This window comes from Gopherus evgoodei, chromosome 3, assembly GCF_007399415.2.
Source record: "Gopherus evgoodei ecotype Sinaloan lineage chromosome 3, rGopEvg1_v1.p, whole genome shotgun sequence".
NCBI classification, from domain to species: domain Eukaryota; kingdom Metazoa; phylum Chordata; order Testudines; family Testudinidae; genus Gopherus; species Gopherus evgoodei.
This window is the reverse complement of record NC_044324.1, coordinates 137,145,484-137,166,180: the sequence shown is the minus strand read 5'-3', so window position 1 is coordinate 137,166,180 and position 20,697 is coordinate 137,145,484. Positions and strand designations below refer to the sequence as shown.

General features: G+C 42.1%; 1 protein-coding gene across 1 annotated transcript in view; it reads left to right on the top strand.

The window, feature by feature from the left end:
* The window catches only part of RPS6KA2 (ribosomal protein S6 kinase A2), a 449,145-nt gene that overhangs the window by 304,829 nt on the left and 123,619 nt on the right, over positions 1-20,697 (top strand). The window contains 2 exon segments of the mRNA XM_030556734.1: positions 18,104-18,184; positions 20,018-20,097. Of these exon segments, the coding sequence (XP_030412594.1) occupies positions 18,104-18,184; positions 20,018-20,097 (161 nt within the window).

The following is a 20,697-nucleotide window of genomic DNA, read 5'->3' as shown; positions in this document are numbered from 1 at the left end:
GTGTACTAATGCTAGTGGGCATACGCTGGCAATCTGCAGTACTTCACCCCAAACTTTCTTATGTAATTCAGGAGCCTGTGGTCTGGAATCCGTGCAATTTTCATCAGAAAATATATTAATTGGATTTGTATATTTTCTACGTCACTCACCAATGCTGTCAATTATGACAGTCCCTATATACTCTCACCACAATTGTGGTTTTTGCTCCATAGTTTCCAGCCATCCAAATCCCTGAGAAAACTTGCTTCAATACAGAATTGACTCCCCCCACCCACCTTCTCTGACCTATGTACTCAAGTTGTCACCTCCCACCCCACACTGGAACCCATAAGGGTTATAATCAAACTACTATGTCCCATTCCATGCTCTGTGGGGACCCTATCCTGAAAGCTTTCCTGCAACCCCTGTTCTGGCCTTCTTAACTGCCTCCTACCCCAGCCAATCTCTCCAAGATCATAATCAGAAGCAAGCTCCCCCCAGAGCAGGATATATCATCTCAAAGCAGCACCAGAAACAACAGATGCAAAATCTACAGGCACATTTCCACTGCTGCAATGACCAACAACTCTCCCTCCCCGCCCCGCATAAGATCTGTGGGTCCTACAAGTGTGGTGTACCTCATGCAATGCACTAAGTGCCCCAATATCAATTATGTGAGTGAAACCAGACAAACATTAGGCTCTTAAATGAACTTGGACAGGAAAATGATAAAAAAACCCAACACCCTAGCAGCTGTGGGTGAACACTTTTCACAGAGTGATCATTCTGTATCTGACCTCTCAGTCCTCATCCTCAAAGGAAACCTCGACAACACTTTCAAAAGACAAACCTGGGAGCTTGAATTCATAACTATGCAAGACACTAAAAATCATGGTCTTAATAAAGAGACTGGATTTATGGCTTATTACACTAACCCCCTCCCCTCCCTTTTGTCCTATGATTACAGGGGTGTTAATGAGTCTCTTCACCTTGAATGGTCTCTTAGAATAAGTGCTAACTCAAGTTGCAGTGGGGGAGGTTTAGGCTGGATATTAGGAAACACTTTTTCACTAGGCAGGTGGTGAAGCACTGGAATGGGTTACCTAGGGAGGTGGTGGAATCTCTTTCCTTAGAGGTTTTTAAGGTCAGGCTTGACAAAGCCCTGGCTGGGATGATTTATTTGGGGATTGATCCTGCTTTGATCAGCCGGTTGGACTAGATGACCTCCTGAGGTCTCTTCCAACCCTGATATTCTATGATTCTATGCTAAACTATCTGTTCAATCTTGTATTTAGCTGTGACATTGAGTTTCCCTTTCCCAGTTCTGAGGAAGAGTTCAGTGTAGCTTAGAAGCTTGTGTCTCACCAACAGAAGTTGGTCCAATAAAACATACTATCTCCCTGACCTCTCTCTAATATCCTGGGACCGGCACTGATACAAAACGCTGCATACTCTCTCTACAGCGCCAGTTTATTTTCACATTTGGGCAATGTTTCTATTTGTGCAGATAATTGCATGATGCCCTTGGCTATCTATCACACATTCACGTTGTAGCATAGTTTCCATAGCAAGGATAATTGCATTACACTCACTATTAGCTCAAAGCCACCTTTCGCGCTCAGAAGGAGTTTCATATTGACAGCGTTCAGATTGCTGCTTAGTTTTTGTAGATGCCAAGTTGTTTGATTTTGTGGATGATATAGGTAGTGAACTATAAGACTGAAAACTAAGCTTAGTACACCTATGCAGGACATAGATGTAGTTAGGTAGGTACTTATTTTAAAAGTTACCTGGTATCCGTAAGAAAGTGTTGAATAACCCAAATTTGTAAAGTGAGAGTATTTTAGACTTTTTTTTTTACACACACACGTTCCCTCAGGTGAGGGTCTCTGTGTCCCCCCAGTTTCCCCTCTAAAGGACTATAGAAGAGTGGCTAGGGTTGGTGTAGCAGTGCTCTCTGGTGTAGTGCCCCTGCTGATAGTCACTCCAGTCCTATGTTGCTCTTCCCATGACTCAGCCACATCTCACATTAATTCCATTCCTTCTAGCATAACAAAGGCCAACAATTAAGGCCATGTCTACATCTAAAATTTTGCAGCGCTGGTTGTTACAGCTGTATTAGTACAGCTGTATAGGGCCAGCGCTGCAGAGTGGCCACACTTACAGCAACCAGCGCTGCAAGTGGTGTTAGATGTGGCCACACTGCAGCGCTGTTGGGCGGCTTCAAGGGGGGTTCGGGGAACGCGAGAGCAAACCGGGAAAGGAGACCAGCTTCGTCGCGGTTTGCTCTCGCGTTCCCCGAACCACCCTGCAAACCTCAGGGAAGGAGACCTGCTTGCTCGGGGTTCGGGGAACGAGAGAGCAAACCGGGAAAGGAGACCCGCTTCGCTGCGGTTTGCTCTCGCGTTCCCGGAACCACCCAGCAAACCTCAGGGAAGGAGACCTGCTTGCTCGGGGTTCGGGGAACACGAGAGCAAGCCAGGGAAGGAGACCAGCTTGATTACCAGAGGCTTCCTCAGGTATGCTGGGATACCTGCTTATTCCACGGAGGTCAAGAAAAGCGCTGGTAAGTGTCTATACTTGATTACCAGCGCTGGATCACCAGCGCTGGATCCTCTACACCCGAGACAAAACGGGAGTACGGCCAGCGCTGCAAACAGGGAGTTGCAGCGCTGGTGGTGCCCTGCAGATGTGTACACCTCCTAAGTTGTAGCGCTGTAACTCCCTCACCAGCGCTGCAACTTTCTGATGTAGACAAGCCCTTTGTCTAATGTCCTTACAAAATATCTTTGTGCCCAACTCTGCGCCCTATGGTCCTTGCACTCAGTTGGCTCAGCTTTTCAATGTCCCTATCCCCTTATATCAGGGAGCTACATGCCACCTTCTCTAGTGACTGGTTGGGGAACACCAGACCTCCTACTCCTGTTGGCTCCAGGCTGGGGACCTTGTAGTCTGTCTATTCAAACGTGCCCCTGCTATTTCCCTGGGCTTCTTTTACTATAACCTTTTACCAGGCTTTCTCCCCACAACCTCTTCAGATTCACCCTTCTGCCAGGGCTAGGACTTGTAGGTCTCTCCCCTGGAATCTCCTAACAAACTCTCAAACCATTAAAATATAAACATAAACCCACATCTTCCCTCCTTGGGCTTTACCTTACATCTGTCTTAATTTTCCCCTGCTCCGTTTCCTGACTGACTGCCTCCCAGGGGCCTCTCCCTGTAAGTCCCAATCTTGCCTTTTTATGAGGGCTCATCACCAAAAGCTTGTTCCATGTCACTTTGGCAGCCTTCTCTACTCAGGTGAGGATACCAGGGCTTCCTCCTAGACATGTATTCCTCAGATGCTCAGTGGACTCACAGTGAAAGCATCTTCTGGGCTTCTCTGCTTGTACAGGAGACTTGGGCCTAGTAAACAGGGGAATGGGGAGGTGAACGCCCAGCCTCCTTTTTCCTGGGGTAAAATGATAATTCTGCTTTCCACCAACCCTGCACCCCTCTGCCAGTGGTTTATGTTTAATTGCAGCTTGTGAGTGCTCAAAAGAGCCTGCAAAAGCAGCTAATTCACCCACTGCATCCACCTTTTTGTCCCACAAATACTGTTTTACATCATCACTGAATGTATTCAGGAGCTGTTCCTGAGTAACCAGATCACACATTTCTTACAAGCTTGTAATGCCTTTTCCCCTCACCCATTTGTCTAACAAATATCTCAATTCATTTACATAGGCCACATTACTTAATCTAGATCCCCTCTTAAGTCTTCTGAATTTAACCCTGTAGGTTTCAGATGTAATCTGAAACTGTTCCAAAACCAGTTCCTTAAATTTACCACAGTTTGAAGCATTAGCAATAGGCATCTTACTGAATATGTCCAGAGCTCTCCCAGTCAATTTTGCAACTAAAGTGGTCATTTTTGATCTTCAGGAATCGCATGGAGAGTACACAGTCTATCAAAGGTGACAAAATATTCGGCAATATCACTGGATTCATCATACTGTGGGTACAGCCACTCCCATTTGTAGATTTGGGGGGAAGTGGAGCCAGCTGCTGAAGGGTACTGTCTCTTCCACTCCATTACAGCCAGTTCATGCTTCTGGATCTCAATTTGGGCCTGTATTTCTCTGTCTTTTAATTCCAGGGCTTACTGCCTCTCTTCTTGAGCAACTTGTTGGGCTAACCTCTGGGCATAAAAAGCTGCTCACTAAAGTTTATACATTTTTAACTCTGCTGAATACCCACTAAAATAGACAAGAGGATGATTTCTTCTTCTGCTAGATAGTTGGTGATGGCATAAGTAGGCAGAGTAAGATTTTTATTTTTTCCTAATTTTGATGGATGGTATCAATGTTCTGGGTTTTTTCAGCTTTTTATTATTTTTTAATCTATTTAAATGTTCACAATTGCAGGAAATTATGGCACATCAGACAATAACTATTTAATAACAGTAGATTTTGAGATTTAAGAAGTTAAAACTTTATAACTGCTAAACCACAAATTAGGGAGACAAGGTTGATGAGGTGAAATCTTGGACTAATTTCTGTTGGCAAAAGAGACAAACTTTCGAGCTTGCATAGAGCTCCTCTACAGATCTGGGAAAAATACTTGAGTGTCACAGTTAAATACAAGATGGAACAGATTATGTTAACTCTTTATGCTAAACATATTGTAAGAGACCATTCCAGGTGAAGAGGCAGTTAACATCTCTGCAGTCACAGAATAAAAAAAGGGGGTTAGTGAGTTACAGATATGGCCGGTTTTAGGCCAATTCCCCCGAATTGGGCCCTGCGCCCTAAAGAAGAGTGCCTAATTTAGGAGCCTTTTTACTCACCTGATGGCATTTTGGCAATGGGTCCTTCAGAGCTGCAGAACACCCAGAGTGCTGCCGGGTGAGTCATCCCTGCCAGGGCCCCATCAAAACTATTTGAATCGGGCCCCACACTTCCTAAAGCCGGCCCTGGTTACAGATTGTCGTAAGTAGTCATAAATCCTGTGTCTTTATTAAGTCTATGATTTTTAGTGTCTAGCAAAGTTATGAATTAAGTTTCCAGGCTCATCTTCTAAAGGTGTTTTAAGGATGAGAACTGAAAGATCCGATATGGAATGATCACTTTGTGATAAGTGTTCACCTGTGGGTGATTATGTGTGACAACACACCTCTTTGGTCACATCAGGGCTCAGCTTTTCCCCCTCTGGCATTAAGGGGTAAATCAGTCTCACTCAGGAGGTTTAATATTTCTGGTATATGCCGGTTTATTTACAGTATTTTACAGGGTAGGTCCCTGGGCTTCTTTAAACAAAAACAAAAATATTACATTACCTAATTCCCACTGGAGTTAGGAACAAACATAAGATTTCCCCTTATAAAGAGAAACAACTTTTTATCTCAGAGAAGCCTTTTGCCCTCACTGCACACAGCCCTTCTGCAGCTTGCTTCTCATTCTTCCTTCCTTTTCTTGCTCACTGGAAGAGGTTTTTAAAGGTCATAGGCTGCCCTTAATTAGACTCAGGTGCCTCTTTCAGTTCATAGGGAAAAAGGCTTTAACCATTCCAAAACTAATACACCTGCCTTCAGCCAGGCTTACAGAGCTGTCAGTTCTGATTTTGTCACTGATGTCAAATTGTCAGCATCACATGTCAAAATATGCAAAGTAAATATCCTTAAATCAAACTCTAAATTCTCAAGCAGCATTTTCTTACTTTGCCTAGCTGTAAATTTTGATTTATATTGCTGGGGGAGGGGGGGATTCTTTGGTTTGTGTGTGTATGGTGAACTTGATATTTACCAACATTTACAGATTAAAAATCTAATCCTCCCAAACCTAGATTTAAGGCAACTAGATGCATTTTCATAGCTAAGTATAAGGATTTAGACATCGAGGGTGAAATCCTGGCCCCATTGTAATTGATGTGAGTTTTGCTAGCACAAGGATCCTTGCCTGGTAAACAGCACCTCAAGCCCAGTGCCCCCCAAGCCCAGCCCCCCCAGGCAAATTGCCTGGGTCACCTGCCCCTAAATCCAGCCTTGTGCATTACAATATATTAATGATTAATTTAAAAATTACTAAACTCTAATTTTAAGATAAAAATGTCAAAATGGAAATAATTTTTTTTAAAAACTGTGTTTCAGTTGACTCAATTTTTTCCCCAGAAATTTTATTGTTTAGGAAATTTGAACTCTTTGTTCCAATTAGAACAATAAGTATTAGAAATGTTATAATTCCTCATAGAATGGAAATTTAGAGTTTTGACCAGTCTACTGAATGTATAGTACTGTGACCAGTCTCTGTGCCTGTCATGAATAAAACTCGATGGGACAGTTCAAAATCCCACTAGGCATAATCTTCATTGTGAGAGAGTGTGTGACATTGTCCATTCCTCCCAAAGATTCATTCCCAGTTCCCACTTGATATTATTTAAACACTTTCAGTCATGACCCTAACAACATATATGTTTGAGGGTGAGAATCTGTGCTTCACCAAAGAGGCACAGCACAAGCCTTATAGCACAGGAGGAGGTGGGGCTAAGTTGACTTTAAGCCACATTTGTGCGTCCTACTTCTGGGTTGCTATGGGAACTGGAAAGGTTTGTCATACTTTAGGCAGCCCTACGGGCCTGTTTAACTAAAATGAGTCTCTCAGGGCTACCCTGTGTGTTGCAGCACTCCCTAGAATTTCAGTCCTAGCCCTGCCCCCAGCCTGCCCTCTATGCAGGGGTTTGCAAATGGGTCCTCGGAAAGCAGCCCTATGGCCATCCACTGCAGTGCCTGCACTGAGAGAATCTTTCTTTGGCCAGAATTGGAACTTCTTGAGCCCCTTATGCCACTCTGGCTCTCCTACCCTGTGTAAAGGGGACAGAGCAGGGGTGAGGATTTCACCACATCTCTTTGGATGTTTATAGACAACTCTCTTAACAGTTTTCAACCATCAAAACTGCATATTTCACTTCTGTGAAATGCTGCAGAAAATAATTGCCGTAAAAGCCAAAACATTGCCATTTTCACACTTTATGGCAAAGTGAAGTGAGCCAAGCATTTTGCACCACTGTGTCTGTACCAGCCACCTGGCCTGAGCGTCTTTTTAAGAACAAAGAAAATAAATGACAATTGATTACACCAAGTTGGATGTATGAAACTTGCCACCAGGAGAGATCCACCAGCTCCTGGCTGGCTGGCTCATCTCCATCTCACACTGGAGAAGAGAGAAACAATTTCTTCATTGTTCATGTTGACTTAGTGACATCACAGTAACAAACACAAGGCAGACCATCATTTAATTCAGGAACATCCAACAGATATGAAACATTTGGGCTCTGGATAGGAGAGATGTGGGTGCTGACCTTCCATGGTAGGCCAGCAGCCTGCTGGTGAACACCTCAGCATGACAGTAGCAATAAAGAGAACTAGAGCTCAAAGGAGAAATGATGGCACAGGAGCAATGCTGAGGGGAAGTTTAGGCTCTGTGTCGATTGCTTGACTGGCTTTGGAGTAAATAATGTAAGACGTGTAGGTCTTTTCCATGCCTAATTTCTATGAGTTGGGACTAAATGTTAAAAGGGAGAACACACGTCTTGGTGAGGGAAGAGAAGCCAGCCTACTGTGTAACTATTGTAAGTTTTTCGTTATTTAAATACTGTATACATTGTCAGCTAACTCCTCCCTTCACGATCATAACAATTTTTAGAGCGACTACTAATCCCATTTAGCTGGGGCCCCTGTAGCCCTAATGCCTGGTTTATTTGTTCGTTTCTTGTTTTAAAATGTTGTGATTCCTATAATGTGGGTAATTATTGCCTGTCAGTGGCAGTTAATGCAGTAAGTGCTGGTATGGCTTGCAGTAATAATATATCATACAGCTAGTCAACTAAAGGAAAATGTAATATTAAAGATAGGTTACAGTAGAATTTGAAACCAGAATCCAATATTGACAGCAAATAATGTCAAATAAGACAAATAATTCTGAATAAACATCATTTATGTAAGCAAGAAAGTATGGATCTGCTGTGGCTGTACTAAGAACTTAGAGCTTTTATTTTTGCAGGAGACAGGCTGGATGATCTGTGATTGTTAGTGTAGAATAGAAAGACACATTTCATGAACATCCATGTGTACAATTTTGTTATCCTGAGGTTTTCTCCTCTTTTGATGACTGGCAGATTTCTATGTTCTTCATCAATCTTTTTATTAATGTGCTCCTAGATACTCAATAACAATTGCCCTCATTGGTGTTGCATGTGGTGAATGTCAGCACAAAATTTGGCCCATTGCGTGTAAGGGCATATCTGCCTTTGAAGAACTTTAGGTATATTGCATGTGAGGAGGCAGTGGATTGGGGGGGGGGGCGGTGTACATGTACACCTTTAAAATTTAAAATGATGTCTCTGCATAGGGATTTTTTTTCTTTTCATTGCAAATGTGATACTTTATCCTTTTTTTATGGATTTAAATTACTTTCATAATAAATTTACTTTTGTTTTCAATAACATTTCTGATCAAGAACTTTTCAAAATTATGGCGTTTGTCCAGTATTTAGAGCTGGAGAGGAGAAAACCTGGGCTCTCTTCCTGATCTTGACACTGATTTATTGTGTGACATTGGACATGCCACTAAATCTGTCATTGCCTCAGTTTCCCTGTTTATAAAACAAGGATAGCAGCCGCCTAGTGATGATTTAAGATTAATTAATGTTTGTAAAGTGCTTTGAGCGCCTCATAAAAAGATGGTGATATATGCTGTAAGTGAAAAGTATAATCAGATCTTTTGAGTTATTTTAGAGACATTTTTTCTTCCAAGTAAGTAAATCCAAGCACTCAAGGATATCATTTGTCTACTGATAGATGACTTAAAAAAAAATCCTAAAAGTGGAATGTGTTGGTTTATGTAGGAACAATATTGGTGGGCGGGGGTGGAAAATTACCTTTACCTGAACTTGAGTTCTTAAAGTACAGCCTGAGCCATTATTGATTTTTCTGAGTGCCCTTTAGGAAAGAATGTCTTGATTCTCTCTATCTGGTTGTTCCTGTGCAGCCACAGCTCTAAGCATAAATACCAAAGCTCACTGTTTATTTCTCTTTTTCTCATCTCTAAAGATTCTACGTTTGTGGGGTGGGAAGTCTTTCTTCCAGAAAAGTAGCCAGTCCTTTAGGAACTGTTCAATGGCATTCTGCACAAACCATTGCCATTGTGCTTCGTTATTCAGGTGACAATAGTATAGCTTGGAGGGGGGAGAGGGGGTTCTGCATATTGTAACATATCCCTATGATGATAAGGTAACACAAAGATAAGGCAACTCTGGTTTTAACTTGGATAGGAGCTCAAATTCAAGTCTAAAGGAGAACTCAAGCTGCAGTGCAAGTTAAAATATCAGAATTACCTCGTCTTTATTGCTATTTTTAACCTAAATTAGCCACTTAGGTTTGCTAATCCGAATTAAAGATTAAGAATACATTTATTTTTATTTTTCAAGGAAGACACCTCTTTAGTGTGATTCTCTATCTACAAGACAGTAGAGCAATAGTAATGTATATTTTCTTTCAAAGCACAACCATTAGAGCCAGATACTGATCTTGGTTAGGAAGCCTAAATTGCTTTGTATTTTGTAGAATCAGCTGCTGTGCATCTAGTTTATCTTCCATGACATGCATGCATATCTGAGATTAGAATCTAGTTCTCTAAATTGTTTCCTTCAAATGCAATAGACTGCACTTAAAAAAACCATTTAAGAAAATGCCTTAAATAGCTTTACTTGTGTGTCTACTATTCTGTATTGTCTGCCACTCTGTAATACTAAAGAGACAAGGTGGGTGGGTTAACTGTAGGTTATGTAACTGAAGTCCATGTACCTTACGTCGACTTACAGCAGTGTCTACCCAGCACTGAGTTGATGGGAGATGGTCTCCCACTGACTCACCTTACTTTTCTTGGGGAGCTGGAGTACAGGAGTCGATGGGAGAGCGCTCTGCCATTAACATAGTGGGTCTTCACCAGACCTGCTAAATTGACACCACTGCATCGATCGCAGCAGTGCCAATCTAGCTGTAAGACAAGTCCTTTTATTGGACCAACTTCTCTGTTAGTGAGAGAGAGAGACACGCTTTCAAGCCACTTAGAGGTCTACCCAGACCTGAAGAAGAGTCCTCTGTGGCTCATACGCTTGTCTCTCTAACCAACAGAAAAGTTAGTCCAATGAAAGATAGCACCTCATCCACCTTCTCTCTGATGTTCTGGGATTGAGAGGGCTATGACTACACTGCATACTTCCTAATACAGTATTAGAAACTTGAAATTGAAACATGTCCCTTACTTGCATTGCATTGAGATCTAGGGGTGTGGAGGAAATAATGGATGGCAGAATCTGACTATTTGTTTCCTTCATTTAACAAATGTTGATTTAACCCTAGCCCCCAATCACCTACATTAGCATGTCTCCTAGCTCCCGTCATTGTTTTGGTCATTTCCTTTATTTGTTACCCGTTCCTTAATAATCTCAATATAACATGGTAAAAATTGAGTTTCTTAGTTAATTTGTACTCTCTCTGCTTGCTGAGTAGAGACATTTCTTATCAAATTGTAATAAGGGTAGAAATCAGCAAATGATTTGTAACAAATTTATCTATTAAATTTTGTCTTTCTTTTCACAGAATGTTTGTGAGTGGATTGTGAAACTCATAATGAATCATATGTTTCTTCACACATTTTCTTATACAATTAGCTCAAAAACAGCATCTTGTGAGCATTTTTTAGTTGCATAAGGCAATGGGAGTTAGGTACCTAGGCACTCTTGAAATTCATACGGCGTGTCTAAATACATTTAAAAATGTGGCCCAAGGTTCCTTTGAAAATGGCATTTAGGTTCCTAAATCACATAGATGCATCTGAAAATTTTACCCAGTGTGAATTGTGAACTTTACAGTTAAATATACAACGTGGAATGTGCTTTGGAAAGCTATTTTCAAGGATTCCTTCTGTTAGTAAGGCTCACATTTTCAGATATTCATGGAAAATGCACACACAAAGGTTATGATCATTTAAATTACGTTTTGAATTTGAACAAATATTCACAGAAAATGTTTTCCACTGTGACATAACAGTGCCCTAGACATAACCCCCTGGTGAGTTTGTGTTCTAAGCCCCCCTCTGCGCCAATTTACAAAGGAGATGAGTTGTTAAAGCCTCCAGCTACAGAAGGCTTGTCTCTTTAGGATAAACTCTAGTTGCTCGTGCTTTTAGTTCTGGAAATCCCCACTTCAATCCCTAGTATTTCAGCCATGAAGCCACCACCAGAGTTGCTCCCCATAAAAATTAAATGTTGTTTTTGTGGTCCAAGTATCACATATTTAAGTATCTGACAGTTAAACCAGGAGCCCACAATTTTAGGTGCCTTGACAGCTCCCTTAAGCACAGATTCAGGTCACTTACTCTTTTTTCATTGAATCCCTTGGCACCAGCAGTCTGAAATTCATTCTGCTTAGCACTAACACAAAATGTATAGGCTTGAACATTCTGTCTCGGATCTCTCAAACATGAGGTCCTGGCATGGATTTTAGTGATGGGGAGAATCCTTAACTCAGTCATGTGCACTTCAGATCTCCTTAACCCAGGAATACTGAGAGACCCCTAACAAGCACCCTCTTCTTGACTCTTTCTCAACATACATCTTTAACTGAGGCATTGGAGGAGACAAGTGGAAAATTCTAGCAGTCATGAGAAAACTCATATTAAATGGTCAAGTGCCACACTTACCCAGGCTGGCCCAGGCAGGTGCACATCGTGATGCTCGCTGTGCACTAGATGGGTTTCATCCCTTGTCGGAGAGCAGGGCTTATTTCCCTCCCTTGGAGATTCCAGGGTTCCTTAGGAGCCTTGCAGTATAGATTGCTGCAGAGATAGAGCAAACGTGCACATACCCTAGCTTCCTGCTGCACAGCACTTCTCTGGCTGGCACCACTCCATTTGAAGACAGCAAGGCCCAGCTAGTGGCTACCCACAGTGCATCTGAGCTTGTGGCCATCTTGCCACCCTATACCCTGTTTTAAGTTGACAGAAGCAAGCAGAGTAAAATTCAGCCCTGTAACTTTACTGAACCAAGTTTCTTCAAATGTGATTTTCTCCCACAATAAGGACTACGGAACAAGTAAGCTTGATGTTTGTAGCTTTGTTCTTTTTTTTCTGAGTAACACAAACAGAAAATAAAATTGTGGTTTGGAACATATGAACAAATTATGGCTTTTTTTCTGTGATTGTGTAACTCAAAAATAGCTCAGCTGGTTTTGTTCATACCCTTCAAATAAATTCATCTTCAGGCTAGGGCCAAGCATGGGAAAAGTGTCAGCCCAAGAAGAGCTGGTTTGACGAAGGTCTGAGCAACTATGGAGGAGTTAAATGTTGTTGTTTGGAACACTGCATTACAGTAAAACATCAGTTACGAACTGACCAGTCAGCCACACGCCCCATTTGGACCAGAAGTACGCAATCAGGCAGCAGCAGAGACCAAGGGGAAAAAAATACTATATAATATTGTGTTTAAATGTAAACTATTTATAAAAAAAGGAAATGCAGCATTTTTCTGCTGCATAGTAAAGTTTCAAAGCTGTATGGTCAAAGTCAATGTTCAGCTGTAAACTTTTGAAAGAACAACCATAATGTGTTGTTCAGAGTTATGAACATTTGAGTTATGGACAACCTCCATTCCCAAGGTTTTCCTAACTCTGAGGTTCTACTGTAATTATAGATCCCACTATGGGCAGAAACTATAGTAACCATGACCTTCCCTCTCATCCCCCTTCCCCCTCACACACACTTTTCCTCTTGTGAAGCTATCCATCAAAGAAGCAATGAAAAGTTACAGTTTAGAAAAAATATTTAATTTTATTAACCTTCCCTATATGTTAATACTATTTTGTGTTTCTTTGTAAATTAATAATTTTTTTACAGATCTACTAAATTGTATTGCATTTGTTTGTTTATGTACTAGCTAATCAAAATAATTAATGCCTTCTAGCTCCAATTTCATTGGCAAAATTCAAAACCTTACTGTCAAAAAAATGTAAATGACCTTTCCAGTGACCTACAGCACAAACATCAACTCCTCCAAATTAGAGACATGGAGACCAAAAATAAATAAAAAATGCCTATAGTCTCCAAGGCAGATAAACTGCATGGGAACAAGAAGGGGCACCATTTTGAGAACACCATTTGGCCAAACTAGTCTAAGAATGCAGAGAAGAAATCTTTGCCCGACTGAAGTCAATGGCAAAACCCCCATTGATGCCAGTGGTGCCAGGATATTACTCCAGAGATCTCATCATGAGCACTTAGAAAAGTTTCTTCATTTTTTGTGCTAAATTACCTACCTATTTTAATCAATATTTTAATGGGGAAATTACCATATCACCTCTATAATATCTCCCTTTGCAGATCATCTAAACCCCAATTTGCTTAATTAAAGGTTCCCATTGAGTTAACCCAACTTCCTGCTGAATTGGTAGACATTCTGTGGCTTCTGCATCAAGCAAGGCCTTTCTTATTTGACAGAGTCCATAGTTAGCGATGTGACTTTGCTAGCTATGGCATGCATTTAGCCTAAGGCGCATCTGTTGAAAATTAATATTTTTTCTTATTTAACTCTTGACCAGATCTGATGTCAGCAAATCACTCAGCAAGAAGGGGATGAGGATTTTTGGTTTCATTTTCTTGGGGGGGTGGGGGGGATGCAACTGATCGTCTCTAGAGGTGGAAATTCTTTTTACTAGTGCAATACACTTTGTATTAATCTTTCTCTTCCCTTTCACTTCAGTCACTTGTGACTAGGAAAACTACACCAACCATCTAGCTAAAAATCCATTTTTTTAAAAAAAAAGTTTCTCCTCCCATCCCAACCCTATCATATTAAATGAACTCATTCAACTGTGGATCACTTATATTGCAATTTGACATACACTTTCTCCATTGTTATAGGATATTACAGTGTAGTCACTTCTGTTTCACATCCCCTAGGGTAGTAGAAGTAATTTATAGATAATTTATTTATCCTAGATTGGACAAATGAGTCAGTGGCACAGCCAGAATTAGCATTCAGGACTTCCTGAATCTCAGCCCTATACTTATTCCTCTAGGCCAGCATTTTCCACACTTTCTTGGTTCCTATTCCACCACGTTAAAAACTTGTTGTGAAGTGAACTGATGGAACACCAAGGTTGCCTATCATAATTTGGGAAGCCCTGCTCTAGGCTATACACTCTCTATCTCTATTATGTATCTTAAAGTTGAGAGGCAAAACACACATTTTGGCCTAAATCCAATACTGGATATACAGGATAAAAGCTTTCCTGTCACTGAGAGTTCAACAAATGGGCACCATTTCCAGTGAACAAACTGTTTATGCCGCAAAATAAACATCTTCTGATAGTATGCATATCTCCTGCCCCAACAGTATACACTCCCGTTTCTTGTGCACGCTGCACTTAAACCTCTATAGGTGATGGAAATCTCAAAAGGGGCTATTAGGCACTGGAGATAGGGTTTTGACGTCTGAACAATCCTCTGCCAGTACCAAGAGAGGGGTAGGAATAGTGCAGCCTAGACAGCATAGTCCTCTCAAAGGCCTGCAGTAAGTGTTTGTTTAGCAGCAGACCCTTCTATATAGCCAAGTGAGGGAACAACACTGAAGTGAACCACAGCATGTAAAGCTAAACCTTCCAGGATGAAGACGGGAGCAGGAAGAGCTTGAGCATATGGCAAATGCCAGGATATGAGAGAGAGAAAACCTGACCTTCCCCCCACAACCAGAAAACCTTCCTAAGGTATGGGGTGGAGGAGAAAGGGAGTGTGTCTTGATTTATGCTGCCTATAGCCTTGTATGACACATAAATACCATGGTGATAGGGCCTTATAGATATTCAAAATGGAATAGCAAACCATCAGCTGTCTCCACCCTGAAGAATGTTAATCTATAGAAGGAAACATAAATTTAAAAGCATGTGCAATGCAGAGACACTAAAGCAACAGAGAGGTGATATAGGAGGAGGAGACTAGAGATGGATCTGCTTTGCCATAGAATGTGATAAGGCATCTGAGCAATGGATGTGTGACATCAGGATGCCAGAAGTGGACCCACATAATTACTCTCCTAAGGGTACCCATGCCAGGAAATATGTAATGCAGAGGGGCGGAGAGAGCATATCACCTACCTGTCGGTCAAACTATAGCCACTGAAGTACCTGTGTGCCACAACAGTATTTTTGCTTGCCTCTGGGTAGGGAATGGGAGATTAGAAGGATTTGTAAAAAGGGGTCATCAGGCCAAGGTATCAGAGAAGCTGTGATGCATGTTATATGGAGACATAACACTCTCCTCAATATCACGTGGACATGCTACAGCTTCTGTCTCCATTTGGGGAGGCAGATGGCATAGCAACATGGCAGGCTGATGAATTCCCAAAATGTGTAACCACCACCTTGGTAAATTATGTCTAATGATCTGAGCTAGATAGGCCTATAGGGGACTGTTAAATCTGGCACAGAGACAATCAGACAATGTGTAACCGGGTTACGTCCAGTGTTGCCTGCCAAATCCCGAAATCCATTTTCAGAGCAGACATTTTCTTATGAAGAATAAGAAGGATTACAGATCCACAGTCCCCAGAAATACTGACTAGTAAGGACTGTGGAGAAGGGGCAGACAATTGATGCTGAAATCCCTTGTACACATTGCTTCCCAGACCCATTTCAATTGTCTCTTCACTAACAAACAGTATCCCCGCCCCACCATCACCACCACTTAGTGCCATCATCCTATTGTAATATCCCATTCCTCATATAGCACTATCCTGATACAGCACATGCCCTCCATGCTCTCACCAGCACAACAGGATCCTGACACTCGCCTAAAAACACAACACCCTAACAACATGTCAGGAGAAATACCCAATGGGGTGAGAGAGTCCTGCCATTGTTCATGGCCACAGCCATGCAGATGTGATGCACATGTACAAACATCACAAATATCACCTCTACAGCTACATTCAACTGCCCTCAAACTAATGACTTAAATAACTTAAAACCAAAGCTTTTTATAATGTGATATAAAAAAATGTCAGTACAACACTACTGTCAAGCACCGGGCAGTATAGGGGTATGGTTAGTGTGGTGGGCATAGCTAAGTGGTCCTTCTTTGTCTATGATGGGTATGAGAGCTTTACAGCTGATTTATATTGTTACCCAGTGATGGGTAACAAACCACTTCTGCCCACTACCTCTCTACCCTGTCACTTGGGGATTTTGTGCCTCAGGGCTGATGCATGGCTTATGTGAACGGTTTGGGAGGTTGCCTGCATTTGGCATAGCTAGACTTCAGGAAGCACCCCTCATAGTTTATCAATTTGATTGAAATAGTAAATATCTTATGCAGGAAAGGTGTAGCAGTCTCTATCCCAAGCGTTCCTACACTGGGTACGTGACCAGCTCCTTGTGGTGTATGGCATATGCAGCATGAGAAATGTATGCCCCTGCCTAGCTTTCACATTGCATGACTATATGATATGCCATCTTTGCACATGGTATGGAGTTTAATACAAAATGACTTGAATTGAGGAAGCAGTGTGAATGGCTAGTGAGGATTACAAAATCATGCTTATCTGGGTCCTGTCTTAAATAAAACATTAAAATAGCTAGAGACCCAAATTTTTTCAACATTCAAGGGTTTTCATGTCTGAGGTTTTGATTTGGACCAGTGTCTATAAACCATTTTAAAAGCACAGTTTTACAGAAGAATGTGTCATTGCACCGTAATATATTCATTACTGTACTTGGGTGCTGGAGGCATTCAGCATTTGACCTCTCATTTATCAATACACCTAACACACATACATGTGACAACAGAACCGCAATGAGGACTCATGCATTATTGACTAAAATAGACTCGCAACCCAGTGGGTGGGTGCTGCAGCTGAGAGATGAATAAATAATGTGGTACAAGGAGAAGGAACAATAAACCTAAACAACTTTATTAGAAAATCAGCAAAACTGTGATCAAGAATAAAATACAGCTTTAGGATCAAGGGATGTTAATCTGAAAAGTGGAACCCTGCTTTGTGTTGTGAAATTCTATTAAACACTGTTACTAGGTGATCTTTAGTTTCAGTCTTGATTAGTCTGAATCCTATATGCAGGAGTGGCTCCAGGCCCCAGCACATCAAGCGTGTGCTTGGGGTGGCATGCCGCAAGGGGCGCTCTGCCAGTCGCCGGGAGGGCGGCAGGCGGCTCTGGTGACCTCCGCAGGCCTGTGGGAGGTCCAACAAGCCACGGGACCTGCAGACCCTCCACAGGCATGCCTGTGGGAGGTCCACTGGAGCCGCCTGCCGCCTTTCCGGCAACCGGGAGAGCGCCCTCTGCGGCATGTCACCATGCTTGGGGCGGTGAAATGTGTAGAGCCGCCCCTGCCTATACACATCTGCAATTATTTTTTCTCTTATTCTTTATTTATCTGATCCATAAAAAAAATCATTATTCTTGCTTCTGCCCTGCAGTAATTGTCTCTGCAGATGAAAATAATAGTTGCCTCTTTTGCCTCAACCACAGACTTTTCCTTTTTGCTAATTTTATCCGATTGGGAGCTTAAAATATTTCATCTAAACCACATCCAGGTGTTCAATGAGTCATCCTCATTACTAATATCAGCACAGTATGAGTATGCTTAAATGCACACAAAATTAACCTGCCATAGTCTCTTGATTAACTTGCCATGATCAGTTGCTGTTATATTCTATTTATTTTAAAATTAGATATTCAATTTATATAGTGTTATTTTATATTGAAATTCCTTTTTGTAAACCTTAATCTTCTTTGTATTGTTTATATTGCTGTAGTGCATCACAGCCCAGCCAAGATTAGTACTAGTCATTGTACAAATGCAGAGAAAGATACATTCTCTGCCCCAACAGCTTACTATCTACAGAAACAAGACAGGCAGTATGGGCAGGGAAGGTGAAGTGACTCCCCAGGTCACAGAGCAGGCCAGTGACAGAGTCAGGACTAGAATCCAAGTTTCCTGAGTCCCAGTTCAATACTCTCTCCCCTGTGCACCATGATGCTTCTTAACTGAGTGCTGTTCTTAATGTTCTCTCTCTTATAGTTCGGGATCGGGTGCGATCGAAAATGGAGAGAGATATTTTGGCAGAAGTGAATCATCCTTTCATAGTCAAGCTTCATTATGGTAACTATAATAACATGGAATTTGTATTCACTCTTCCGTGTGTTTTGGGATTGTAATAGGATCTGTGTCATTTCATAAGAATACCACCTTGCTAAATACTACCCTATTTCCACTCAGTTACAGATGCATATGACTTCATTTTCCTTATGTGACAGGAAAATTTTCGCATGAGGAGGGCTTTGCTACGCCTCTGTCAAAACAAATTTGATACAAGGTGTAATGTAAAGATAGTGTTACTAGGGGGTGCTGATGGGATAAAAAAGATGTCTAGGCCACTTCTACCACCCCTCTTCAGCAAACAGTTTGATTATTAGATTCTCTTGTTTCCAAAAACTATTAATAATTGATAGCACTCACTAAATTTCTATAAACTATTTATACCGAGGGGAATTCTGTGCCACTGCGCAATGCAGAATGTTGCAGAAATTAATGTCCATGCAGAATTTCCTTTCCCCCACAGAAATAGGCTGCAGTGCTGCTGGCCACCACTAAGGGCTGATTGACCTGGCAGAGCCCAGCTCGCACAGAGAAGACACTGATATGGGGAGGGAGAGGGAGCTAGTGGGTTCCTGGCAGCTGCAGTTCCCTGCATGCCCTGATGGAAGGAGAAGGCGGCACGCAAGCCTGGGACTGAGCATTAGGCTGTTTCTCCCTCTGGATCCCTGGGCTCTGGAAGGGAGTGGGGCAGGTGTCTGGTCTGGGGGAAGGCGGTGTGAGTATCTGGGCAAGCGGGGGCCCTGCAGCTGGGCTCTGAGGTGGGAGAGGGTGTGAGTATCTGGGGGAGAGGGCCCACAGCTGGGTTCTTGGGGGTGAGGATGCGGGTATCTGGGTGAGGGGGGCATGGCTGGGCTCTTGGGGGGAGGGATTTGGGTGCATTGGCAGGGGGCACCACAGCTGGACTTGGGAAGAGGGGTTGTGAGTGTCTGGCCCCCTGGCTGGGCTCTGGGCAGGAAGGGAGTAGAGAAGCAGGACCAGGGTTGTTGTAGGGGGTTCTTTAACTCTCTGTTCCTGGGGGAATTTTTGTGTGTGTTTGTATTGTTATAGACATACTTGCCAACAGGTATTTTGAAATAAATTATCAAAATAATTGAAACTGGCATGATTATGTTGTGTTATTTTGACAAATACAATTTGCAGAATTTTAAAATATTGCACACAGAATTTTTAGTGTTTTGGCACAGGATGCCCCCAGGAGTAACTATTGCAATGCTAATAAACTATTGCCATGCTTTCAGTTACGCAGAGCAGCTTCCCCCTAGATTTGCCTTTCTCAGCCCAACAAGCTTCCCGAATTCTTGAAGGATCCTATTGCTAGTGCAGAGAGGCTTCTGTGAGAATTTTGAACAGCTGTAGCTCTCTCCTGCCACAATTCTGGGAGCCTCTCTGACTAGTTTTACTCTCTTTTCTTCTCCTCACCCTGTGCAGGGGAGGACACTTTTAGCTTCATTAGGTATGTCTACACAGTGATTAAAGGCCTGCAGCTGGCATGGATCAGTTGACTTGGACACCTGGGGCTCAGGCTGCAGGGCTCTAAAATTGCTAAGTAGGCATGCAGGCTCAGATTGGAGCCCAACTCTGGGACCAGATGCTAAGTGGGGCAAAGAATGCATTTTAGTAATCAATCTCCATCTCTCAGCTAACACAGGATTGTTCCCTATAGTATGGGCTAGATTGCTTAGTCCATCAGAGATCTTAAATAATTTCATTCTAAAAGTGAAGTGTTAACATGGTTGTAGAGTTAGAGAAGGATGCAGAATTAATCAATAATAATCGTTCTTTGGAGACTTTGTAATGATTTAAAACATCCACCATCTCCATTCTTTTCTAATGCAGCATTTCAAACAGAGGGAAAGTTGTATCTAATACTAGATTTCCTGCGGGGAGGGGACCTTTTCACAAGACTCTCCAAAGAGGTAAGCCCATTGAGTTTTGTGTAGGACACAAAATATTGTCTTGGATCATATTCAGAATTCGTGTCCCCCCCCCGGGTGTATTTTCATTCTAATATAACTGAATTGGAGCTGTAATTTGTTAACATTTCCCTAAATCTTTTTTAATACTTGTATCTACATTGTGTGATAAGTGACATACCTGACCAGAGTGCGGCATCATATTAATAGAGAAAGCTTAATTACAATTTACTCCCAACAGATGATTGCTAGTTCCTTCTCATGGTAGAATAACCCCTGACTCATTGCTAAAAAGAGACACATGCTGGCTGTGATGTGGAAAGGAAAGATATACCCAGATTCCCCACTCTGTGAAGCCTGTGCTCCACTAACCCGTGTAGCAGGGTCAGGTTCTGGGTGGCTACAGAGTTCACAGGAAGCTCAAGTTAAAATGCCAAAATTCCTTCCAGGTTTTCCAGTTTACTTCACCGGATATTTTACACTTCGCAGAAGTCTCTCTCTGCACTCCTTCAAGTAAAGGCCAAAATTCAAAACAAACAGGCCATCAGGGTGACCCCTATGTTCCTCCAGAGTTTCCTGCCATGGCTTCTGGTGAATAAAATT